This window comes from Agelaius phoeniceus, chromosome 3 (assembly GCF_051311805.1).
Source record: "Agelaius phoeniceus isolate bAgePho1 chromosome 3, bAgePho1.hap1, whole genome shotgun sequence".
Classification (NCBI taxonomy): domain Eukaryota; kingdom Metazoa; phylum Chordata; class Aves; order Passeriformes; family Icteridae; genus Agelaius; species Agelaius phoeniceus.
The window spans coordinates 81299044-81326825 of record NC_135267.1 but is presented as its reverse complement, the minus strand read 5'-3'; the positions used below and the strand labels follow the sequence as shown (position 1 = coordinate 81326825).

General features: G+C 37.7%; 1 protein-coding gene across 2 annotated transcripts in view; it reads left to right on the top strand.

Annotated features, from left to right (window-relative positions):
* CRIM1 (cysteine rich transmembrane BMP regulator 1) overlaps positions 1 to 27782 on the top strand; it is a 175778-nt gene that overhangs the window by 111823 nt on the left and 36173 nt on the right. For both annotated transcript variants that reach the window (XM_054629706.2, XM_077175737.1), the window contains 3 exons: positions 5851 to 6033; positions 10706 to 10903; positions 27300 to 27428. In XM_054629706.2, the coding sequence (XP_054485681.2) occupies positions 5851 to 6033; positions 10706 to 10903; positions 27300 to 27428 (510 nt within the window). The remainder of the gene's footprint in view (positions 1 to 5850; positions 6034 to 10705; positions 10904 to 27299; positions 27429 to 27782) is intronic.

Sequence of the window (27782 nt, the reverse complement as noted above, 5' to 3'; positions counted from 1 at the left end):
ACTGAAGGCCAGGCAACCCAAAATTCCTGGTAAAAAATAGTCTGTAGATAAATAGATAAAAGAGACAGGGTAGGGATTGTCAGGACAACAGCTGGATGTGAAATCAGACTCAAAACTCTTGAGTGGTTCACTAGGAGCAGGAGGGTTTTCTAATGGGAAGTAGAGACTGAATTTTAAAAACAAATTTATTTTTTTAAATAAAAAGGACAAAATCCATTTATTTATTGTTGGTTAATGAAACATAAGATGCTGTATAGACTGTGAAATGATATGGCATATACAAAAAAGATTAGATGCCAAATGGTGCAGTTCTGCCTTGTTTAAAAGTTTAAAAAAAATTAAGTATATACTTCTAGTGTTTACTTTGGTGAAATAGTAATGGTTTTTTGCCAGAGTGAATTGTCTTGGTAGACTAATATCTTCAGTAATGTTCTGGCTCAAATACTGCTGGATTTTTAAACTTGGATGAAGTTGCCAATACTTTGGAGATAAGGTTAGAATTCAGTATTTTTCTCAAAGCATGGAAGACATGACTAGACCTGTTAGAATGCCAGACCACAGCCCTGTGTTACAGGTTTGGAGATTTTTCTTTTTTCTCCCCCTGCAATTTTTAATTTCTCTCATGCACTAGAGGCTTCTCATAAGTGTCCCGGCAATGCATGATTGGCTGTGCCAGTACCCAATATTGGTACTGTTTCAGATGTCTGTGCCCTATTGACATGCCTATGGCTAACCTGATGACAACATGTATTTTTTCCTGTGATGGACTGACAGAGACCACTGGGATTTAAACACATTCCTCTGTTATGAAGAACATGTCTTGCTTCCAAGGATTGTTTCACAATTTCATCAAGAAAATCTGTCACTGTTTTCGAGCATAGCCACCACCCTCTGTGGCCCCAGCTCCTCCTTTGTTGTCCTGGTATTTTCCAGTAGTAGGACTGCAGGATGTTAAAAAGCAGCACTGCTTAATTTCTAGGAGCTAAGAGAAAGAAGGGGGATAGCCTTGTAGAAAATCACAGAACCAATCAAACAGTAAACACATGACCTGATGGAGAAAAATGAAAATTTAAAGAAAGGCATACAATTTATTTGTAAGAGAGGATGTAGGCAAGGGCACTCTGAGGTGTCCTGAGGATGACTCCTCTTAGCAAGAAATTTGTATACTGGAGGATAGAAAAAAAATGTAGGACATGAGACCTTGAAGATGAGAAATGTAATGAAGCTTAGGGGATGCTTCCTTTCCATTTCTTTGTTGCTTCTGTCTAACCTGAATTACCCCTTCCATGATTTTTGCTGTGTTATAGTCAATCACACTGTGGAATTGTTTAATAGGTAGGTTGCATTTCCTCTATTACTGGTGTTTTTAAAGAAAATATTAAGACAGGGATGTATCAGGTAGAGCTGAATTTGGGGTTTCTCAGCATCCCAAGTATCTTTTAATTTCTTTTACAGTCTGCAGTTGCCACAAAATAGTATTTCATTCCTTTAAGCCATGAAAATATTTTTAAGTAATTGTATAAATAAATGCCTTCATTTACAAATAATAGTTTCAGTTTTATTTTAATTCTTGTTTCTCTGTTTCTGGATCACCTTTTTAGAATATGCACTACCAAAAGGCTTTCAGAACAGTTCTGTAATTGTGTTAATAGGGAATATGCTGCAATATAATGTACTGCAGTAATAAGGAACATGCTGCTTAGGGAAACTAAGCAGTGCAACATGAAGGGTAAGAATCTAAATAGTTTTTTCTACCTAGCTTGTTTTTATATGCTTGCAAGGAAGCAACAGCATACAGTTGCCTTATAACATCGTTATGGGCCAATCCCAATGACATGTAACCTTCTCTTTTTTAAACTCTATCAGCTCAGCTTTGGAAAAATAGAAGTCTTTTCTGTTTTTTGTTTATACAGACATAGGATTCAAATTTATCTGTTTCCTTCCCTTTCATTTAATAGAAAGTTCACAGCACTTACACAAGTTCCTTCCAAGGCTCTGGTACAAATACTTCTTTATACTGAAGGAACATTTGAAGTCCTGGAATCATTAACCTTTTAATCCTTTGAACAACAGAAAATTGTTTTGAGTCTTGCTTCTGGTTTGGTAGAGCTGGAATTTCTGATACTACAGAAGAAAATGCCCCAACTTGCCGACAGAGGCTGATGCCCTGAGGCATCTCATGTGCTTGGTGTGACCATGTGCAGAACTGCTGCCTTGCAAGGGATGGCTTGCCAGACTTGCATGTGTTTCTGAGCTGTTCCAGGACTTGAATTAAAGAAAACCATAAGTATTAGGAAACTACAGAAATCTCAAGAACAGAATTTTTACTTTGGAGTAGTTCAGCCCATAGAACTAATATGCATTTCATTAGATTTACATGTAGGAGGTAAAATACCTTTGAAAACTAATTTGACAAAACAGATTGTGTCCCTTTGCAGTTCAGATTGGTGATTAAGGCTTGAGAAATGATCACTGTTTGTGTAGTGTGAGGCTGGGGGGTTTAGTGCCACCTTTGTGGGCTCTCCCCCCCAGGACAAAAAGGCTGTGGCCACGTAGAGCTAAATTTGTGTCGGAACTGTTTTTTCTTTTAACTCTGTGGCAGGAACTTTAATGCCAAATCAAGTCAATTGTAGTCATGCTTTACTTTATATAGAGGCAGAGATGTCATTTGTTCTTCTACTGGCAGCAAAAACCCTGCATCTTTCTGGAGACCATCCCCTCTGTCCTGGCTTCTTTCACAGATGGGCAGCTGTGTGTCAGTGCTTGGGCTGGATTGATCTTGTATTACTGCGTTATCTGAGAGCTAGCAGACATTGAATTCATGCTCACAAAGCCATGGCCTGTGTCTCATGCCCATTGCTTTGTTGTGGTAGTCTGCATCACAAACAGGATTTGGAGTCTCAGATATGTTTAACTGCTTTGTGCTATGAGGTTTTGGCAGTTTGAATTCCTTTGTGACACACTTAAGCTTGAAGAGTCCTACCTGCAGTTTTCTCTTTTTTGGCAGAACAATGAATTCATGAACTTAGGAAAAGATGCATTTATTTAATGTTAGCTTTATGTTCTTTTATCCCTTGGTGACTGTCACACTAACATCAATAAGGCAATAAAATTGGCACTTTAAAAAAAAAAAAGACAAGAAAAAAAGGGCAACTGAAAGATCTTTCAGCATATTGTGGTGGAAGAAATGCATTACTAGAATTTCACTGTGTGTTGCTCACTTAGGCTTCCACCTGGAGTATCTAAAGCTAAAGTTCTTCATTTTAGTGCTTGTTTTGCCTTGACTCAGTCTCAAGACTGGAGTCTTACAGCTGGTTCTAACAAAAGTAATCCTTGTCTTGTAGCTGAATGCATAGGCTTAGGTCTATAGTTTAGTCTGGATATATACACTTACTGTAAGGGTGGATGTTAAAAATACACACATAGTGAAATTCTACAGTGGTTTTCATTGTAGGAAAAAACATGCTGTTTCCCTACAGGATTTGCAGTTACTTGCATAGTCTTGTTTGAACATTTAAAAATAACAATAATTAATGGGAGATTGTTTCTACTTCTGATGAGGCAGGAATTCATACCTACTCTTCAGGTATGGGGGAATCAGTAAAAATCTGGAAAGCTGCAGTCAAAACAGTGAAGCCAGAAGCAAATGGATTAAAGGCCTTTTGAGTTGTGTTGGCACTTTTCCTTTTTGAGAAGGTTTTTAAACTAACAGCTTGAGCTGCATAAACTTGAAATATTTCTCAAGTGTTTGTTTATGTGAATTGCTTTCTAATGAGGTCATAGCTGTTTTCCCGGACACAGTGGTATTTCCTCCTCTTGCTTTTATTTTTTATGCTGCTTTCTACATTATGCCTTGAAGACAGAACAGACATGTGAAAATCAAACATTGCTTTGGGTACTTCCAAGTTTCAACTCTAATGCTTTACGATCATTTCAAATAACTCAAGGCTGGAGCACAATATATGTTGAAAGAAGTGCTTGAAATGCTTTAGAGTTTTAAAGAAAAACTGTGTCATTGTCAAAAGAAACTCAGCTTTTAGCTCCCAGAAGTTAAGGGAATTGTGGTGGATTGAAAGGAATCTGAAAATGCTGATTTTTCATTTAAATATATTTCATCTCCCGTGTGAGACTGATCACTAAGCAAAAGAAAAATCACCTGACTATAAAGTGGGCACAATTTTCAACTCTCGGTGGCTAGGAATTGCATATATAAGTAAATAGTCTTTACCATCTGTTCTACACAAATCAGAAACATGGACAATTGTCCCTTCTTTTCTTTGCCGTTTGCTTCAAATGCAATGAAAGATGGTGGGTTTATTACAGCATTTGATAATGTTGCTGAAGTAAATAGCTTCCTGTTTGTAGAACCTTTGTTTTTTCAGACTGCTAGATTTACAACTTCTGAAAGGAACAGACTGATGGACTAGATACTGCTGTCCTTTGGGTAGCTGCTTTCACAAATTTTGGGCTAGGAGGTCATAGGAGGCCAAAATTTTATTCTGAAGTGGTGAGGAGGGAGGGGGCTTAAGTAATTGAGTAATATAATGATGATAGTGTGAAGTCATGATTTCCTGATGACTAATGTGGAGTACTATAGCTGAACATAAATTTGGAGTGTTTTTCCTACAGTGTCTTGAGTCACAATGATTCAGCCCTAAGCCATGGAGCTGCACAGTGTTGTGGAAGTGGGGGGATCAGTTGGCTGGTTGAACTGAGTGAGCTTTGACAATGAAATGAAATGGGCAAAATGAAAGAAAAATTAACTCTTTTATATCTGTTTTTGTTAGTAGCAACATAAACTATTTCCTGTTTAACAGTATCTGTAAAATAGGTGATGGAGGAGGGTTCATAAATGTGGGGTAACAGCAAGGTCAAAACCTCTGTGAAGGCCTTGTGATATAGACATGCTGTGTAGATCTTCTTCATAATCTGGAACCAAATGTCTTTGGTATAAAATAATAATAATAATGATGAGAAAAAGCTGATTAAATCTGCAGACTGTTTCATTGGTTTAATTAGCATCTTTTTTTCCTTTTTTTGAATGTTAACAAAGTAAATGAGCAATGTTCTTCCCCAAATACTTCAAAATTTTGAGAAGCTCTTAGTTTCCCACAAAGTTTGGCTTTAATTCTATGTCAAGGCTCTGCTGTAGATGGAGGCATACAAGAACTACCTGTCTTATGTTTTTGAAACACTAAAGTGATCATGTAACTATTATTACAATTGAGTTTATTTTTTTTGTGAGGAGTATGGTTGTGAGCTGGCTATTACAGCTCCAGGTTGCTTGAAAAAAGAAGTGTTCAGTTCTGCTTAACAGATCATGCAATCACAAAATGTTTGGGTTTTGGTTGGTTGGTTGATTGGTTTTTTTAACCTATCAATTGGACAGCTTTAGTACAATTTATCCACCTGAGTACCAAGTGCTACAGAGAGGAAGATTGCACTTAAGAAACATCAGAAACTGACTTCTTAAAACAGAAAAACATCTTGTTTCATGTGCTGAAACTTGAAGTAGCTTCAGGTTCATTGAGAATGAAAAATATTTAGCACCTACAAAAAAATACCACCGTTGCAGCCTTTTTCCAGGATTTTAATTTTTCTAAATTGAGACTTATAATTGTAGACAGTTGCTCTGAAGGGTATTTTGAGCAGCATTTTATTTTCTTCTATTGTTGAACAGAAAATAAATTACACCATGTCCTAAAAATGAAATTGTATTTGAGTTTACAAAATGAAAGAAAAATCAACTGTCTCTTTTTTATATCTGTTTTTGTCAGTAGCAACATAAGCTTAACTATTTCCTGTTTAATGAAATCTGTAAAACACTTTTTTTTCTTTTTCTTCTTTCAGAGGTGAAGCCAACTTGCATATTTAACAGCATGGAGTACTATGATGGAGACATGTTTCGGATGGATGCTTGTCGATTTTGTCGGTGCCAAGGGGGAGTCTCCATTTGTTTCTCTGCCCAGTGTGGTGAGCTACACTGTGACAGGTACTATGTGCCAGAAGGAGAGTGCTGCCCAGTCTGTGAAGGTACAGTCTCTTGTTAATCCTCTCTGCTTTTAATTCCATTGCTTTTTTTCTATTTGCCTGATCAATGGAAATGAGCAATGAGCTCACTGAGCTTTTGTTCTTCTGGAGTTTGCTGATTCCTCCATAACTCAGTTTATTTCTACATTTGTGCCTGAATGTGCTGTCACATTCTTTGCAGTGCTTCTCTGACCTGGACACTACTTCTTAGACATGGTCAAGAGTGCAGTGCTTTTTGGGGGGCCTTCTTGACAAATGGCATAAAAAGCTGGTTTTAATTTCAGTACAGACATATAGACAGGTATCTCCAGAGATGCAGTTGTGACCCTGAGACAAATTTTGATTGCTTTGCAACCTCCTTCTTATTCTGTTCAGCTAGAGTGATGAACACAATTTCTTTCCTCTACAATTACAGCGAAGCAATGGGGCAGCAATCCAATGTCAATGTTTTTCTCATCCTCCTTTGCTCTGCTGAGAGCTTTGCTAGGCCTGCAGTCCTCCTAAATAAAGCTCTGTGGGAGCCTATCACATTGACCCTCTTGCTTATGCTATTGGAGTAGTCTTCTGCCAGAATACAACCAGAATTCCAGCAGCAGAAGATAGGGGTGGTGCTGGGCACTTGGATCTTGCCTCAGTGAGGATAAGGTTATGGCCACCAGGGAGGGAAAAGGCCTGTGAAACACTTTTAGTCCCTTAGTTTAAATGTGGAATTAGGAATATCTTCTCAATAAGTGAAATCACCTGGAAATCTGAAATCTCCTCAGAGGAGAGGATTTAGTAATTACTGAGAATTTCAAACACTTTTCTGCCTCCTTAACATCATTACTCCTGTAGTTCTTTGCAGGAGCAAATAAGCCAGAATATCCGATATAGTTGTGTTTTATTCCAAGCAGAGAATTAGAAAGTAAAATATCTCATAAAAATACATCTCATAGAGGTAGCTGTAAGAGCTGGACTCAGCACAGGATCTGGTGAAAAATGGCTTGTTTTGTTGCAAGCTACTGAAAGCTTCAGAGATTTAAACCCAAAATCTGGATAATAAAATATCAGGTGGGAAAGTTCGGAAGTAATTTTTAAAGAGTATTTGTACTTCTTTTATGTTTTGGTGTATATTTTACATATTTTAGTGTCAGTTTGTATCAGGTTGACACATGGTGTTCACATGTAGAGAAACTGAAATGCGAATGTTGTAGATTTAAGTGTTCCAGAGAGGTAACAATCTGTGTTTGCCCTGAGTTTAAGACCTGGCCTAGACATTCATTGCTGATTATACTTGAAGGCAGGATCCTAGATTTTTGGTCTTTCCTGGTGCAGTTGCACCTACACTTACAATAGCCTTCATGCTCTAAGGAAAAAAAAAAAAAAATCTGTGCTATACTGTAATTTAATGACAGATTGAAAAATCCAGAGAAGTCGTGTCTGGTGGGGTGAATCCCACCCCCCAAGTAAGTGCAGATCCACTCCTGAAGAAACTCTGCTGTATGAGCTGCTGGCTTCATAGAATATATAAAATCTCTTGGGTTCATTGCCTATAATTACTATTTTTTCTCATATATGAATATTCCAAAATTCGGCATTATGAAATCATTGTGACAATATATATAGATATTTTAATGTATAAAAATATCTATATATCTGCTCTATCTGTCCTGTCTTATTCAGATATAGGTGCTGATTTTCCACATTAGAAATGTGTAGATCTAGATCTTGTAGATCTAGATATGTTCCTTATCCTCTTTGATGATTTAAATATTCAGCTTCCTTATTATTTATCAATAAACTGTTCTGTCAAATCATCATACCACAATAAAATTTGATTTCTCTGTTTTTGCAATGTTTCAGTCAGACTAGCAAGAAAACCTGATAACATTTCATTTCAGGTTGATGAGTTGCTGTCTATTAGTCTGCAGTCTAAATTTCTTCTTTAAGACAGGTCCTTAGTAAGAATAAAATGGATAATGTTATGTAATTATTGAGTAGTCTTTTATTTTTCTAGTAAAGACTGTGGCTTAATACCAAGTTACAGGGTCTTTCATCAAACCACCTGGTGCTATATGTCTTACTTCTTTCTGTTGTGTATTCTTCTGATAGGGGTTATGGCACTAAATGAAGGAAGACTGACTTCTGAATTCTGAACAATTGGATAGTAAGACACATGGTGTCTTTTACTAGAAATCTCTCTTGATTTAGTGGCATTCTTTTAAGTGAGCCTAGACAGCTGGCTCCATAAACATACATTGTCCTGGTTCCTTTAAACACTCAAAAAAAAAAAAAAAAAAAAAGATGGCTCTGATCCCTTTTTAAATAACTTGGGTAAAGTTGACCCTTAGATTGACATGGTCATGTATTTTTAAATGGGCAGAACATATCAGCCCACCTGTTCATGCTTTTCTAGTTGTTGAAGAGGTGGCATTTTTTTCTACCTGCTCTTCTTCTGTTGAGTATTTCATGGCTTGTTGTCAAGGTGATTAGTTGCTTCCTACAAATATTTACTTGATTCTAGAAATATAAAAAAAAAAAACATTGTTTTTTTCCCCCAAGAATTCTAAAATGGCAAGTACTAAATTTGGTGTGAGTGGTGTAGTACAGGCAGAAGCCCTTCTTGGCTTAACTCCAGGAGGAGTTCTTTCCCAAAGTTCTGTAGGCTATATCAGCTTTAGGAGATGTAATTTATAGCTTTAAATGCTACTGACCTTTTAAGGGTACCAGGAACTTTGTGCTTTGAGTTGCATAGAAAACTATGACAAGTAGCACAAGTCCTGTATGCCTTTTCTGTGCTTTTTCTGTATTCCACTGTCAATCAGAATCCTGTACATAGGTTGAATGATAAAATTCACTTCATTTCTTTGTGTATGATTTGATTTTTGGCTAGGTCAAATCAGTTTTTTACAGATACAAGATCATCCTAAAACATCAAAGGTGCAAAGTTAAGAATTTAGGTAGCATTTTAATTTTTAAATGCCTTATTTTCACAACTATCTGGTTTTGGACTTAATCAGAATTTTACTAAAATTCTGAATATCAGTACAGCTCAGGATGGGGATAACGTTGTGTGCCTTTACACTCCCAAGTGTTTAGAGTGTCATAAAGTGGCTTTGAATAAGACAACAGCTACTGGCACTGCCACAGGTTTTATCTGCATTAAAAATGCATTGCCTTCCTGCCAAAGAGGACTAATGAAACTCCAAAGAAACAATCCAAGTTTCTTTCAAGCCTTTTTTTCCTTCAGATAGGACATCTTATTTCTCCCAAGTCCTTCCATCTTAACACTCCTGGGAAATTAACTTATAATAAATCACTTGTGCTTATTTGGTGTCTGCTAAAAAAGATGTTTTCAGGTATATTTATTGCTTTTAATATATTAAATTTGCTTTACTATGTAATTTGTAGTGTTGCTTGCTTTGCAAACCTGACCTACTTACTGTACGTTCTCAGACACTTCATTTCTGAGCCTGACAGTTACCCTTTTCTTAGCCACCATGATAATCTGTATACATTCACATGGTGTATATATCTTTTTAACTATTAATATCAGTGCAACTTATCACACCTCTGGAGTACTATTATTTCTGAAGACTAAAAGCTGCTTTTATTTCAAGTAAAGGGGTAGCATATACAGACTTGCATGGAACTTGAGGAGAAATCTTACACAAAGTATGCTTCCTAAAATTCTGTTATTTAAATACCCAGATCTTAATTTGACTGCTAGCAGGTAAGTGAGACTTGTGGCTTTCAAGGGGCACAAAAACTTCAACTGAAATGCAATTGGAAACTGACCCTGTTCAAAAAGGTAGTATATCTCCAAAATTAGGATGAGGTGTCTCGGGTCTGCTGTCTGTCTCTGCCCCGAGATGCGTGGGATGGTGCTGAGGCAGCCTGCGCTCCGAAGAATGAGTCTGGACTCTTCACTTTTTGGTCTTCAGGTTGTTTATTTTTTCTGATCTACAAAATTTTCTTTCTGCCCAGCCGAGGTCTGCGCAGCAAGGCAGCGACAAGCACTCTGACTGCCCCTGAGGTGGTGTCATCTTTATATACTACAAACTACATATATCATATTTGCTTCTTTTAATTCCCAATACCTATCACCTGTGTTAGACAGTGCACTTCTACTCTAAACCAATCCCCACGCGGCAACATCAGAGTAAAAAATGGAGGACAAGAAGAAGAAAGAAGAAGGATGAGACACGCCCTGATTCCTCCATCTTGTCTCCATAACCCCCATACCAAAAAACCCCAAAATCTATATTTCCACCCTGTAAATACATCATTCTTGCACCATTCAAACCCGTGTGGCTCTCATGTCCTCATACACAATTCGCTGGGAGGATCAAAGTCAAGCCACCAGGTGTTCCAGGCAACATGCCAGGATCTCCGAGCCCCCCGAGAGGGTTCTCGGCAACTCTGGACATCCAGAGGGATGTGCTGAGTACCCACACAGGTGCAGCTTAAAGCACTCTTCCTGTTCCAGCAATAAATGTGCCAGAGGCCTCACCTTTGTTCATAGTGCAAAAGAGTGTTGCAGTGCTGACAGGAGTCATTCCAGTGGGTCATTTAGAAATGTTGGTACAAAAAAAGAGCCAACAGATCCAAGAACCATTTTGTCCTGAAGAACGAAACCAAAAAAATTAAAGCATTAATTATAACACACATTCTCTTGCAATTGCTCTCATTTCAGACCCACTTTATCCGGTCAATAACCCTGCTGGCTGCTATGCCAATGGGCAGATCCAAGCTCACGGGGACCGCTGGCGGGAGGACGACTGCACGTTCTGCCAGTGCATCAATGGGGATCCGCACTGCGTGGCCACCGCCTGCGGGCAGAGCTGCCTCAACCCTGTCAAGGTCCCTGGGGAGTGCTGCCCTGTCTGTGAAGGTAGGAGTGCTATTGGATTTGGTCTGTCATGGTTGCTGCTTTCCTGGCAATTGTTGGTTCACTTTAAAATTTTGGAGGATTGAAGAAGCTGGTGTGGCATTGGTTGGTTACTGAATAATTACAGAGGGCAGAAAACATCAGCGTGGTTTAACTACGCCTATATGCTGGCAATCCCTGGCACTCTTTTGGCGTAAAGAGGTGGTTAAGATCAGCATTATTTACTAATTTTTCTCTTAGCTTTGCTTAAGCCTTATTGATAAATATGGGAGAAGTTAAAAGGTCAAAATGTTTGTTACTATAGGTGTTATTGTTAATTGGATTATTCATGTTTTCTTCTTCATCACTGTCATTTAGTTGCAACTAAAAATCGCTTTGTACAACATAGTTGGATATTGGACATAATTATTTCAGTGAAACTTACAAAAAAGGGATATTACCTGGGAGATAGATTAACTCTTCAACTTTACAATTATTTTTTCATTTGTTTGTGGAAATGCATGTATATGGTACAACTGACTGAGATTTAACCTAACTATAAGGTAAAGTGCTTGCCCAGCCTGATGATGGAAATGTGAAGACTTGCAAACTGAGACATTAAAAAAATATTTTGAATTGCATATGTAAATGTGCATTTAGAGCTGCATTTTATGGAGTAACTGTTCATCAGGAAAAACACCAGATAAATTTAGAACTGGTTCTTCTAGACCTAGAGCTATCTTCACAGTACACAGATGCTTTTGGGTGCTCAGGGAGTTGGCACTTACAAGTTTTTCTCATTCCATCTCTGATTTAAAAAAAAAGAATTTTGTATATCTACATGTGTCTTGGGGCCCTTCTTAGTTTGCAGTATCCATCCAAGTTAGCTCACTGGGATACTTAGTTTTTAGGATAAATCTGAGGAGCATAAAGATTTCTTACAGGTGCTCTTTAACTCCAGAATTCACATCACTAGGTATGAAGAAGGTGTTTGATACAATGTGTAAAAGCTGCAGTGAATTGTACAGAATTGCACTATTTGCACTGAATTAATGTCACTGTGAGGAAGCAGGTGTTATAAATGATCAAATCAGTAGCCAAATTTATAAAAAAAATTTAACAAAGATTTATTCGATTGATAACAAAAAAAATAGAATTTCGAAAGACCACCACAGCCAAGACAGCGTCAGCCCCGGGTGCAGGCGCTGGGTGAACCGAGATCCGACTGACAAAGTGCCAGCGTATCCCCAGTGGCTCACCCTGACTGCTTCAAGCAGCCAGCTTATATACAGTTTGTTCTGCCTGAGGCAGGGATGACCAAACGTTCCTTTGTGTCTCTTCACATGTAGAACTGGGGCCATACATGTGCAGGAATAGACAAAGGTAGGTCCAGGGGTCCAGACAGATGTCTGAGCACCTCGGTGGAGTCTGTATTCGTATGTAGCAGAGTGACTGCCGGTTCTTGAGTACGGAGGTCCCTGTGAGTGATTCAGACATTTCACGGAAACTAACAATCATGCACAGGAAGGTTTCTTTCATACGTTAACAACTTGATATTATCTCAACGTTGTCCGGGAACTAATTGAATAAAAATGAGACTCTGCTCCCAGCCAGGGTGATCACAGACATACCTTAGATTCTACAATATTTTATACACATATATGGCATGAATTATCTCTACCATATACTACACAGGTTAACTGCTGTTAATCCCCAGTGATCACCTCAGCATGGGTATCACAGAGCCTGTGCTGTCACCCCTCATTAGCCAGGTTCTGAGCCAGCTTGGGAAGGCATACAGAGAGAAAGAGAGGCTGATGGAATTATTGTCAACTTGTTAATACACTGAGAGGATTCTTTTCCTCTAATGAGGGAAGGATAGGCAATTGTGTTTATTTTCCTATTTTCCTCTTCTAGACTGGAGAAAATGGATGAGAGATAATTCAATTAAATGCATATATATATTTATATATATATATAAACTAATTATGGAGAACCGTGGGAAGCAAACACAGGGTCAAGTGTAGGCTTCCATCTTTCATTGCTAAAGGTTGCAACATAAATGAGCTGGTGCTTCATTAACACACCACAGTAATGCCTCTGCAGTGCTCTCAGGACACAATTTAGGTCCTCTGGACTAGGCTGCAAAATTCTGTGCAATAATGTTTGTACTTTTAGAAGATGATGTAGCTACAACTGTTTAAGTCCATAAAAGTTGTTTTGGTGCTTGGGTGAGTGACATATGGAGTACAATCATACTTATGGTACAAATGGATGAAAACTGACACAATAGAATTGTGGAATCAATATTTAAATGAGGTCCTTGTGTCATCTAAATTATGTCTTATTAAAAAATAATCTGACTTCCTATTTGTTTGTCATGTTAGCCTTTGTATGATGTATGCTTAATTGTAGTCATCTAGTTTTGAGGGTATCGTCTGGAAGGCAGTGATACTGAATGGTATTTTGAGGAACTTTCTAAGTTTTAAGCCTAAAAGCATCACACTTGCCTTGGTGTTTTTTGGGGTTTTTTCTGAAAGATAATGAAATTACCTAAGTTGTGAAACCTACAGTTAGTAGAAGTGCTTCTAGTTTGTGCTAGATCAAAGTTTCAGCATACTTAGGTACCAGTGGTCAGAGAACATCTGAAAACACTTGAATCCTGTCTTATTTTTTCCCTTCCCTCTCCCACAGTGAACAAATATAACCAAAAAAAATTATTATGACCTATTATTGCAAATTATTTAATTCCAGGAATTGAGATATGGGATTATTTCAAGGATCAAAAAAATACTGGACTGTTAAAACACAGTAGTGAGTTCAGATGCTAGAACCCAAGATTTAAAAAATTAAGTTTGGAAGAATCTCCTCTGAATGATTTGGTGAGAAGTTATTCAGCATTTGAGACTTATTTTGCAATGATGACAAATTAAAAAATTAGGAGAAATGAACCATCAAGGGTACCAGCAAATCTCTTGGAGTCATGTTTTGGGGCATCAAACACATCCAAGGCCGTTATGCCTTGTGATGAGCAGCCTGAATAAATGTATTTAGACACATGAGAGCAAGGTGTTACCTGATTTGGAGTATGAGCCCTGTGCATCTTTCTGAATCTGTTAACATTTTTCTTTGAAAGCACACATTAACAAAACCCAAGAACATTAGGAAAAAATAACAATGTTAGATGTTGACTGTCTGCATTTAACATTAAGAATGTGTATCTTAAAATTACCTTTTCTAAAAAAGGTGTTTGAGCTGATGGCAGCAGGGAGTTGTGTGTAAGCTGTAGATTTCTGGCCCACCTCCAAGGTCAGACAGCTTCATGTGTCTTAAGCCTTAAATCTGAGATTAGTAGTGTTTCTACTTGGAGTTTAATGCGTGGGGTAGGAAACAAGTACTGTCTGCTTTCATTACAATACAGCTGTCACTTGCTAACCCAGTAGGCAAGGACCTTCTTTAGATTTCTGTTCTCTGGTTTTCTCCTTGTTCTAAGGCTGAACTGGAGAAGGATGCATGCCCTGGGAAGACAGTTAAAAACTTTTACTTCCTTCGCTCAACTGATTTTTCCCGAATTTTAGTTTTATCATTTTAATGACAACCCAGTTCCATCTAAAATGCTATTTTGTTTCTGCCATCATCCAGACACCTGACATCTCTATTCTCTTAAACAGGAGCTGCATGGATCAATGCTCCTTCGCATTTTAAATCAGCTTCTCACTCTTTTTCCTGAGCATTGTTTCTGTTGATGAAGTTCTGCTGCTGATGCTCACCGTGCTGTCCATGACCTGCAGGGGTGGTGGGAACAGGGTCCTGGCTGGGAAGCTGGCTGAGAAATCAGTCCCTTGATTGTAATGATTCTAATGAAAAAGATGTGCAGTACATTTTAATGGAGCTACAAGCAATGAAGTAAATTCCAGGCTCATTTTTTCCTAAATAGGAATTAAAATGGATTGTCAGCCATTTGAATGTTTTCTGCATACCACTTCATTGCACTTGCATATCCACAGCTTAACCTGAATTTTGCAGTGCACTGTATGAGCGGAAGTGTAAACTGTCTGTGCTATCCAGTTTGGTTTCTCCATCTTTCTGCTTATCTAATTTCCAACTGTTAGGGAAAGAGAAGCAGAATTCTTATCTAGTGTGGGCAAAGTTTGGCATTGGTGATATTATATAAGTGTGTCATATTTTCTATATAAGTAAGTAAAGCAGAAAAAGCAGTGTGCTTTAGTGATATGTTCAATAAATGGGCAAAAATAATGTAAACTTTGCAGCTGATTTTGAAATAGTAGTTTACTAGTGATTGTAAAGATAAAAATACCTCATTTTGCACTCCTCTTTTGAATGAATGACTTCCAGTTCTCATTCACATCTCAGCCTATCAGTACTCTCAACAAGAGTGTATACCCTAGAGAAATAACATCATTTTTGCAGATTAGTTTAAATGTACTTCTTTTCAAAAGTTTATGTAATTGCATCATGAATATACTTTGCTTTTTAACTCTTACTTGTATACTACATTTCTTGATTCAGCTGTAGCTCTTACTTTCTGCACTAATTTTTCCACTTTTTTTGTGGAGACTAATGCAGAATGTAGGAAATAATTACTTGCATGTTAGAATCTTAACTATCCATCAGATCTAAAGCAGAAAGAAGAATAGGACCTGCTGAAAACCCCCTACTATCTTAGTTTAGTGGCTGATAGACCAGTTCAGGCCCATATTTCTATTTAGAAATAAGTACTAGGTAAAGAATAATAAGGAAGACACTTTATATGCTTATCACTATTTTTAAGCATGCATTTATTTCTCATTGGATTTCTATTTACATTTGAAAGAGAACCCGCTTCCAGCAGCCAGCTTCAATTGTGTGAGCTTACTTTAAGCATGTCAGATATAAGCTCTTTAATATGCAAACCAGAGCATTTAGTCAAAGATATTTCTATCGTATATTTTGGGTTGAGTGTTGAGGGATACAGGTATTTGTGAGACAAATTTAGGATTTGATGAGAAAATTCTAATCAAAACTGCTTGTGGATCTGGCCTGGCTGTGGCTCATCCAGAGTAAAAGGTAATTAGTATCAGTCACTCCTGACTCTTCCTCTCTGACTTTGATCTAAATGTTGCTGTACCTACACTTCTGCCAATTCAGTTATTTCTTGGCTGGTTTATAATCAGTTGCAATGAAGGACATATTTGTTCCTCTAGATAAGTTTACATTCCAGCAGTTTCATAAGGATAAATTTTTTCTTGGATTAACTTAAAAAAATTTTGCTGCCAGAGATCGCATATAACATACTAAAAATTCCATGTACAAAGATTCTTGAAATATGAGCACAATATGTCAGCACACAGATGTATTCAGCCTTTGAATACAGTAAAGTCAGAACAAACTAGAACATTCCCATTCCCTTATGAAGAAAATCCTGATGTTCTTGCTACCACAGTGAGAAAACCAGGCTGTGAGGATTGTAGAGACTAAAGTTACATAAAATCAGCTGTTGACACTTGTCTAAATTAGAGACCAAGATGGAGCAATTGTGATATTTCAGTTACTTTACAGAACTGATTTGTATCTGTTCTCCTTTTTAATTCTCCCTAACATGGTGCTGTATGTGTATCCATGGTGTATAACCTATATGTGCTATGCAATACACGTCCCTGTGTTGATTGGATGCCCACATTGGTTTGCAATGTATAATTTTCTGAATGCTTGCCTTGGGTTTGCTGGACCTGGGGAAGATGGTAACAGCCACTCCCCTCACTTCAGTCTTGCTGCTGCTGCTGCTGGAAAGGGAGGCTGAGTGAGGTGCTTGAAATGCTTTACACTGGAGCTCCCTGGGGAGATTGATCAGGAGGAAGAGACAGGAGCATGGGGGAGTTAGGTGCATGAAGGAGAGGGGTATTTATGGATGTGGTGTCCCAATTCCATGGTTTGTATATGGATTTAATTTTCAAATCTGTGGGCAGCCTCTCTTGAGTTGCACTGCAGCTGGTATCCACTAGTATCTTTACCAGCTCTGTTTGATGTTTTTACTAGCTCAGATCAAAGCTAAATTTATTTTACCTATAGACGACAAAGCTAAAAAGAGCAGTCAGTGTCTTAGAAGGCAGAGTATGAATTCATGTGCTTTAAAGCAGAGAACTGACAGAAAGATGCTCACCAAATTCAACAAGAGAAAATACAGCATGCTATGCTGTGAGGAACCAGATTAATTTTGATTTTTGTCTCAACATTGTTTGACCAGAGGTATATGGGGGAAGGGCTGCACATTTGCCACTTGCAGGAGGCAGCTAGGAGAAGATGGAGGAAAGCCCTGTCTCTAGGGAGACTCTGCCTGACAGCCTTTTCATGTCTCACATGGAATAGGCAGTCTGTAGGAGACCACCAAGGACACTGTGTCCTCCAGAGAGGTTCTCCGATTGGGTGGCAAAAGGTCTCCACCAATGCCCTGAGTCAAACACTGAGCTGGGCCAGTGGTCTCCTGCCAGCAAGCAGACCTTGGGAGGAGCTGGGGGCTATAGAAATAACTGTGTCATAAGCTGCTGGCCTCTTTTTTGCCCTCACTTTTTGCCCTCGCTCTTTTTGCTTGCTTTCACTCTCTTGCTCTCCCTCTTGCTGGCTGGCTGCCTGTTGACCACCTCCTTTTTATTACCAATAAATGGTTCTCAGATATAATATCTGCCTCATTTGGCTTAATTCTGTCCTAGATCATCTGTTTTAAAAGAACTTCCCACAGTTTCCCCTTAGTGGAATGTGACATGCTTGGAGGAGATTCTTCATGAGTCCTGAACTAGAGTGATTGTTAAATAGCAGCTTTCCAGGAGAGGTTTTGTGATTCAGGGGAAAGAACATGTTGAACATGGATTATCAGGGCCTTGAGAAGGCAAATACCATACTGAAATTAAGATCAAGAGGAGAATTCACAAGACCTGAAGTAATCTTTTTTGCTCTCTTTCCAGTGGGTGGGTATGCCCCTGGATGACATAGTACGTACTTGGTTCTTTTCCATACATTGCTTCTCTGATAAGGGTGGAAGCTGGAAAGCGTTGGAGAGCTATGAGCACAGTCCAAAATTTGTAGAGGACAGACTGAATAAATTGGATTGGTTCAGCTTAAAATAAAACTATGAAGTCAGAATGTGAGCATAGCAGTCCTCAAGTGACTAAAAGGTTGTTGCAAAGAAAAAGATAAGACAAAAAAAGAATGGAATTAGATTACAGAAGAGAAAGATGGGATTTAGAGGAAGGCAGAAAGTTGTTGAGGAAAACAAAATTCCCTCTGTGGCATGTTGTGACTAAGATTGTCTTTTTGATGTGTTCAGGGCATGGCAGTTGTGTTTTCAGCCTTAGTGAAAAGAGATTTGCTCAGGAAATTGCTTGCATAACTGAAAGCAGTAATGGTATTTCACATATAGTTTTCAGTGTTCATGCAAGTGATGGCTGTAGCTTACCAATACAGAGCCCGATACATAGCTGGGGTCCTGGTGGGGGAGGGTGTTTGAAGTCTTTTTAACTAAACATCAAAGTCATCAAAACCCTTTTGGCAAGACATCTTGATACAATATATCCACTTGAATCACTTCTTTCCAGTTACCTGACACACTAAAGCCCATGGGCTTAATAATAAAATCCCAATGTATGAGGCAGGGGACTGGCTACTTTGAGGTGGCTGTTTCCATAGGGAGAGAGGCACAAAGCCTTTCCATAGAAAAGGCATGAAATTGGAGACAAAGGCATATTGAGACATGATAGTGTGGAGGGGAAGACCTTCCTTTATCCTTGGCCTGTCCCCAAACTTAAGCTCCTCAGTTAACACAGCTTTTCAGGGCATGCACCTCCTTTCTCTGGTGACAGCTGGGAAAAGAAGGCCCATTCCCTTCTGTGGATCCAGCACAAACAGTTTTCAGCTTCTGATGGATGTTTCTATATAGCTTCTTTAGCTCCTGTAATGATATTGGCCCTCTGGGATTTGACTTTGTTTATTTAATCTATTGTCTATTTATCTGTTTGGTTTCTTTTCTCTTTAGATGTCTCTTCATTAAGAGCCAAGGCTTAGGCAATCATACTGGCCTTCTGTGCTTTCCCCATGGTTTTAGAGCCAATGGCTTATTTTTGCAGCACAAGGAAGGGATCACATTTCTTCAGATTAAAACAGACAGCTAGGTAGAGGGGAGAAAGGGGCTTTTCAAGTGCCATAAGGGACTGCAAAATTTTTATATATGCTCACACTTCTTTTGGCTCAGACCAGCTCTTCATGGGGACTGGTCAGGGCTCCTGTTCCATTGCAGCTAACCAGATCCATTGGCAGTCAGCTAAATTGGCAGTTAGTACTGCTGCTTACTGCTTGCTTCTTGCTGGGCTAACAACTTTGCTTTCTAAGTAACATTACTATGGTTTAAATAGCAATTACATTTTTAACAAATTTTACAAAAAAAGAGAGAATATACCGTATGAATATATAATAGCATGGGAATAACACTAAAGAAGCTACAGTGATAGAAAATACTGTTACCTTTGGGCCATCTGCAGACATCCATCTGCAAATTGGAATAATAGCTGTGTTCACAGGAAGAAAATATTGGTTAGGATAGAATGATTTTATTTTTTTTTAACAAGATAATAAATACAAGCATTCAGCACTGGCATTGATGCCAAAAATGTCCTTTAGGGAGGTCTGTGGTTGCTTCTATTCCCTTGGATCTCTCAGAGGCTTGGGCTATTCATAGAGAAAGCTGATACTCAGTAATTGGTTATCTCACAGCATGTCCTTCTGCAAGAGAGCCCTCAGGTACAAGTGGCTGGGTGCCAGCATAAGCTGTGAATGAGAAATTAAGTGTTAAACAAAATCCCCTCAGAGGATTTTCATGAATAAGACCCACAGTACTTTGCTGTCATTATGGCTGACACTTTATCTTCACAAAAAGAAATTAACATTTTCATCAATAAAGGAATCCAAACTCTAGCTGAGATGTAATTCAGTTCAGTTCCTTTAGCGTGTCTAGCACTTCATTAAGTAAAAACAGGCAGCAGAGTCCAGTGAAAAGAAATTTGATTCATTCAGGATGAAGTCAGTGGTAGTGAGCAGTGTTCACCGACACGGGGTGTGGGCCCAGAGTCCTCCTTAGAGCATGAAATGTAAGTTATTGTTCAACAGCAGTGCTGGAGCTCCCAACCAGCCTTTTCATCAAAGTCAATTAAGGGATGCAAAAGCCACGCTGCAGAGAATTGGGCTTCTCTTTGCCAGATCATGATTTAGTACAGTGGTTCTAGAGAAGGAAGCTGAGCCTGTGGAACCACTGTATGATGTAACCAAACTGGCCAGGGCAAGCCAGTGAAATTCAGGAAGACTTTACAAGTATGGAATAACATTTTCATGGTTTTCAGTGATTCATTGTTGAATTCAGTGGAAGACTGCTGAAAGCATAAATAACCAGAGAATCCTAATGAATATGTGTCAGAGGATGTCTCACTTACGAAGAACCTCGTGGATCCTCCTCATTTTTTTCAGCACCAATGGTTTTCATAGATTTGCCTCAGATGTACACTAATTTAGTGTTTATCTTCACCTAGTAAAAATAAGGGAATGGCCTTCTTAATGTATTTTAACAATTCTTGATAGACTTAATTGATTCTGCTTCAACAAGGTGGTTGTTTCTTAGTGTCATTCCACTGAAAATTGTCAAAAAAAGTTCTTATCAACATTAAAATTCATTTGATGTGCCTGTTAAACCAAAAACTTCTAGAATTGATTATTACAGACAAAAGGTTTTTAACTTCACATTTTGAGAGTAGAAAGTATGTATTTTGATTGCATCACTGCAAAAAAAGACATGTATGTATACCCCCAGCTTCTTTACTCTGCAGCAATAAATAGTCTTTGATTATAATAGTTACTTTCAAAGAAAAAAATACATATTTAGTAGTTTCAGGTTGGCAGCATGAATAACATTTGAGACAAAAGGCTGCCAAACTGAACTATGTGTTTGGAGGTATCAATGAATGTATTTTCAGAGTTACTTGTGACATTAGAAAATTGTATCACCTAAGTCCTTGCATACATTTATAAATTGTTATGTGATGCTGAATTGTTGAACCCTGATAGCCGACACAGCTTAATTCTGGGAAAAAATTTCCTGTGAGGCATTAGGTATTTCAAACCCAGGAAGGAAATTCTTTAGCCCAGGACTCAGGACTGATATTTTTCATGTAATGAATTGGAGGGGCGGGGAGGGCTGGAATGCGAACTATGAGGATGGAAAACATTTAGTCACTCTTGGAATGATATGAATGTTTTTACAGGAAGCTTAAGTAAACACACATGCTGCTGCTTAGTAGGCTGCAGTTAACTTTTTTGGACAGTAGACAAAATTTAAACAAGTAAGCAGACTCAAATGAAAGGCTGTTGAGCAGCACACCCTTCAGGCCCAGTTTTGAGCCAGTTATCACTTAAAACATTAGGTAAAAAGTTAGACTACAGTTTATTTGGGTTTTTTTTTCTTTTTTTTTAATGGTAAATGCTTGAATGCACTGATTTTTAATTTCTTTGAGTCATTTGATACTGGTTTCATAGGAACAAAACATCTTACTTCTTTTAAAGGTGTAGTCTGTGTTATGAATTACTACAGAAGAGGGAGCTATTTCACTTTCCCCAAACATGGGCATGTTCTTCATTATTCATGCTGGAGATCTTTCTCCTTATTTAAAACATGATTTTTATTTTTTTTTCCCCAGAAGAGGTTTTCATTTTATGAAAACAAAAGAGATGTTGGACATCCTAGAATCCTCTTCTGTTGCACTTAGAAGAAATGTTGTGCAGAGGAAGAAGCTTAGAATACAATAGTTACTTCCCTACTTACAACCAACTTTGTAAAACCATGGAGTAGCTATTTCCCTCACATGATATTACTGAAAGTATGAAACAAAACCTTTTTGCAGTTAACATATTGCATTCCAAATGAAACAAAGCAAAGAGATTGTTTTTCACGTAATATTAATAATAACAATACCTTGCCGAGAGGTAAAGCCTGCATAATGTATTAACTTAAAGGAGAATAAAAAAATGAGACTGATTAAAGCTGGTTGTGGCTGTTACTAAATAATTCTTAACAGAGAATTGCTCTTACAAACACCTGGAAGAAATTTTGCTTCCTGAATAAAAAAGCTAGTTTTTAAGTCATGAAGTAGATTCAGAGAGATAGTGTTAGGCAAACATGTACTTATTTTGCAAAAAGTAGGTAATCAGTACTTGGCAAAAGCATACAGAAATCATCAGAAATTGAAATATTTGTCTTCTGGTTTCAGTTCCTTGATTAGGATTCATCAAGGATATTGCTGCTTTAACTGGTAGTGTCCTGAGTTTATATGAAAGTGAAATTCATGGAGTCATGCTAGTTGGAAAGGACCACCAGAGATTTTTTCTAGTCCTATCTCCTTCTTAAAGCAGGTCCTGTGACAGAAGGATGTCGAGGCCTTGTCCCAGTTAAATTTTGAATATTTTGAAGGATGGAGATCACACAAGTCTCCGTGACCATGTCATAGTTTGATGACCCATGTGGTTTAAAAGAAAGATCAAAACAGCTTTTATCAAGTTGTCATTTCCCATTTCCTGTTTGTGTTTGTTGCCTCTCATCCTAGCTTGGAGCCACGTCCAAGATTAGCCAGGCCTTGTCATCTTTGTACCCTGGGGTTAAGGAGTGGTAGAGAGCAGTAGGATGCCCCCTGACCCTCCTTCCCCAGGCTGAGCCAGCCCTGCTTTGTCTCTCAGCCTGTCCTCATGTACCACCTCTCCAGCCCTGGCCAGCTCAGTGGCCCTGTCACACACTTGCTCAGGTGTGTCTGTGTTTCTCCTCTACTGAGAGCCCAGAGGTGCCCACTACTCCAGCTGTAGGCTTCCAGGTGCTAAATGGAGGGAAACCAGCACTGCCTTGTACCTGCAGGCTCTGCTTCTGCCGTGCAGGTCCCTCTTGTCCTTCACACAAACCAAAACTGAACTCTTGGTTCTCTCATAATATATTTGGCTTTGCAGAAGGGTAGTTAAGTGTAATCTCTCTTTGCTTTCTGATACAAACTCTATGGCTACAGTTCAGATTTTGAACTAAGAATATGATGCTAAGGTGGGTATAATTTTTCATTCTGGTTCCACACTTAAGAAGGATGCTATTTAGTTAGTTAGTTGTCTTTTGTGTAATTTATATAATTATAATTAAATCTTTTTTTAACAGTAGAAGTTAACAAGATTGCAATAAATTTTAAATTGTTCCTGTTTTTTTTCCTTTATTTTTATTTGTTTTCTAAGGCTTTAGCAGTCAATGGTATGTTGTTAACAGAAGAAAATACCTGTTCTTTGTACTACAAGCTGTGTCACAGCACTCAGGAGAAGTGGGAGGTCTCAGAAATCAAAGAAAGAAGGATGTAGGGATTGTTTTTGCTCATTTTACAGTATTCTAGATGGAAAAAATTAGTGAAAATACTATTCTATCTTGATACCACCTTCTTTTTTTTTGACAATTAGTTTTTGTGTTGGTATGGTTAATATAGGTGCTTAAGGAGAAAGAGAACTCCAGACATTACTTGAATGCCACTGTTCTTTCATCATAAAAGCAGTTTGATTTCAGGCTGGAATGATGAGATTCAGGGTTTGATCACATATTGTAGTATTTTTCAGTGGACTAGTCAGACTGAAGATCCACCAACAGCTGAAATATCTGCTGTAGATTTTAAAAGTTGTTTTTAAGTAAATGGCATTGGAAAGACTAAATTCTCATATTTTTAGCAACCTCACAGCAAGCAAAATGATAATCTGCACCAAAATTCAGCAGAGAAGGTATCAGAGAGGATATATGGGAGTGTAGTGTTCTAGTAGGAATCTGCCTTTAAATATAAGCGCTTGGCATCAGCAAAATCTGTGCTCCATTAAATAATCCATTGTTTTCATCCAGACTCTCTTCAATCCCCTTCTCTTTTTTTCCTTCTCTCTTTCTTTCTATGGTATAGTTGCATTGTTGGTAAAGCACACAGGCAGAAACAGCACCCGTTTTTCCCACCCATTGTCTGTGCATTTGTGCACTGGATCTTTCTTCAGCCCTTTCTACCCAGAGCAGCAGTGAAAGCCCAGTTCAGATCGTGTGGTGGTACATGCTTTTTCAAGCTTAGCTACTGCTTGCCTATTCAAATAGCCAGAAGTCTGGTAGAGCAGATCTGGCTTTATTTGTTGAGTCTTGCCTAGTGAAGTGAAAAGGCCTGATTTTTTTTTTTTTTTCCTGGCTGCATTTTTGCACATGTGGGGGTAGGGAATGAAATTATTTCTTTTGTCCTCTGTTTGCAGCTCATTGAGAAGCAGGCATGCATATAAAATTACTGTATCTCAGGGCTTACCTTTAGGGAGAGGAGGGAAAAAGAAACAGATTTGTAAGCTTGACTGGAAACACTGAGGATGCTGAAAGCTGGCCCAAAAGTGGAAGGTAACAGAATAATAAAATACAATGAATAGAGGACGAACAAAAACTTTTCAAATTAATATAACAACCGTTTAATTTCATCTTTTATAAGAAATACCTTATTATTTCATGTATCAAAGGCACAAAAATTGTGTCCATGTGTCCAAGGCAAAGGAGCATCAAAATACAGATGTTGCGTTTTGGAAAGTCACCAAAACTTATAGCAGATTAGAAGATAGATAGATAGATAGATAGATAGATAGATAGATAGATAGATAGATAGATAGATAGATAGATAGATAAAATTATGGATGGTTTCCTTAGATGTTAAGTTACACCTGCAATTACAGGGAAGTTATTTTGAGGGGTAGACTTTAATGATAGGGAGTGAAACAGTCCTCTTTCTTTCTAGCTTTAGTTTACACCCAAGTGGATCAATGAATACTAACTAACCTGCATCTCAACTTTCAGTAAGGGTTTTTTTGCTTCTTTTGTCAACATGTTTTACCTCACATCTGCAGTCAGATGGTAAAGCTGCAGTCTCCTTCAGTTCTCTGGCTTGTGTCAGTGAACTTTGCTCTGGGCAGCAGTAATGATTCTTATGATTTGTACTGGTTTTAGCTACCTGTGAGTACAAGATTCCTGTGGCCTCTGTCATTTGAAGTGTAAGGTTTGTGGGGGCTGACCAGTGACCTGACTGTAGCTTCAGGGTAGCTCTTGCATTCTGGCCTTGTGCACGTTTAGGATATTTCGGTTAGAGAATGGAGCAATGCTAAAAATCAGTTTGGTTGCAGAACTAGTTTATATACTCAGAGGCCTAAACAGCCAGGATTAATTAATGAAATTTATCATGTTATTGGTGTATATTGGTATATAGCAATATGTTCACGATTCCTAAACTAATGGTTTGGTGAAGTTGCAAATGTTAAGTATTAGACATGAATGTGATTTAGTCAGATACTTTATTAAACTGATTTGAGAAGAATTACATAGACTTCATTTTGACTAAAAGAACTGTCGCTTGAAAATCCATGGATTTTGAAATAGTTTGCTCATTATGACTATTCTTCTACACTACACGTGCAAACTCAGAGCTGTGAAATGAAGAATTGATGGAAACCAATCCTTTGATCTCCAAGCTTGTTATTTATATTAAATCCCTACCAAAAAAAAAAAAGGAAAAAGAAAAAATAAATAAGAAGATAACTGAGGGATCTAGAGAGACATGTTGCCATTATGCAACTTCAGTTTGTGCATGAACAAAGCTGTTGACACTTTCTATATATTTTAAAATGTATTGCTACTTTTCTAATAGAAATTATACAAGCAAGAGAATTTGAGCATTACTCAGCAAGGGCATAATCTGAACCATGACCTCTGAGATAAGTTTGAAGTTATCTAACTTAATTGTAGGGTCTTTAATGCAGTTTTTTCATTCCAAACTCTAGTTAGCTGACCTAATTTTAAAAGGATTAAAAACGTTCATTGCCTGCATAAACTGTTGTGTTGGGAAGAGCAAGGCAGGAGAGAAGCTATGAAAGCTGAAAATTCTGAAAGACAATGAAAGCAGAAAAGTTCATTCTTGTAATAGGATAATTTTCAGTTGACTGGAAGACATGGGTGCAAAAGCTGTGTGCTGGAATGTAGCCAATAGGCACAGAAATCAGTGTTTTGTTTAACAGTGTATACTTCTAACAAGTTAATCTACATTGAATAATATTTTGCCCTTACTCTGAAAGTAAAGACCAGCTGCCTATAGGTAAAAGTGGCAACATCTTGAGGATGAAAGCTGGCAATACGTGGCCACCTCCACTTCATATAATTTCTCCACATTTTCACAATTTATCACTTTAGATATGGAAGGCTTTTTAAATTCAATTTTGTATAAATCTTCATTTTTTGAGATAGAGAAGAAGTGTACACTTAAACAGTTGAAGCACTGGAATGGAAGCTCATAGTTCTTTAAATCAAGCAATCTTTGTTTCCTGAATATTTTGTATAATGTTAATAATGCTCATAACTGTGAACTCATTGATTCTTCAGTGCCTGAGTTCTATGAAAAGCACAAGAAAGACAAAATTAGTCTCAGAGAGCAAAAAGTTGTTCAAGAAAAGATAGATATTGCTTTCCTCCTGAATCCTGTTTTATGATGGTCATTTTGAGGTTTCTTATCTTCATAAGTGTCTGGATTTTGGTTTATTCTAACAATTTTGTATACTAGAGCATGTTATTATTTCTGTCTACCCATGTATCAAAACAAATTTCATACTCCAGCATATTTAAATGGTGTCAAAAAGTAAGTGTTATACTGTTGATAAATAATTTACAGTCGACAATAATCTCCTCAACCTCAGAAAGCATAATCTGGGACTGCAAAGTATACTGTAAGAAGTGATGTTTTTGATAAATAACTATGATAAATGCTCTCCAGAGGTCTTTCACATGCAGTGCATCTTACATTCCCTTTTGGTATTCAGAGTCTCTTCTGCTGTAAATTTCAGCAGAGGGGATGTTATTCACATGGAGAACGATTTGACTTCTGAGTTACATGTTTGATGTGCAGCTTGGTAGTATCAATCAATTCAGCTTCAGAGAAACTCTGCTCAGTTTCTAAAGCAAAAAAGTCTGCATGAAATTTTGATTAAACACTTCTGAAGAAATGTGGGCAAAATAAGTATTTTGCGTTTAGTTTGAAACTGCATGAGCAGGAAAGCTGATTTCATAATGAACAATAAACAAAAAGTGGTAATCCTTTTCTGTTTAGATACTTCAAAATTTTTCTGCAGCTTCATGCTGTTTTTGTTGACTGTACATTTGAAACAAAGTCCATTTATCGAATTTTTTCTAAATTACCCAGAATATTCATCAGAAACAAAAGTAATTAAAATTACTCATTTTACTGTTATGTTGTGTATGGATTTTTATGAACCTAATTAAAATATTGAAGAAACTCATATTTATGTGTTCTTTTTTTCTTACCTCCAGAGCCAACATATATCACAATAGGTCCGCCCACCTGTGAGGCTTTGGTGAACTGCACTTTGACTGAAAAAGACTGTATCTATAGCTTCAAACTGGACCAAAATGGTTGTCGCATTTGTCAGTGCAAAACTAGTGAGTATGCAGAAATATGGTGGCTTCTACCTTTTATACCAAATTGTATGTGAAAATGGTAGTATGCTGGTTTTGCTCCATTCTTAATGTTGGTTATATGTTGTGTTGGTACATGTGTACTTTATAGTTGTTCATCTTTTAAGAATCGGTTCCTGATTTCTGACATTGCTTTCTTGCTTAAAATGTGTTTTGAGGAAAATGTACAGTGCTTGACTTTTGAGGTAAAAAATTAACAGCTGTCTAGAAAAGATAATAATTTGGGACCTAATATTCATATAGATTTTGAGAAGTCTTATGAGAATTCCACATTTCATTTTCCTCTCTTTACAGAATTTTAAGAGCACCTAGGTTTCT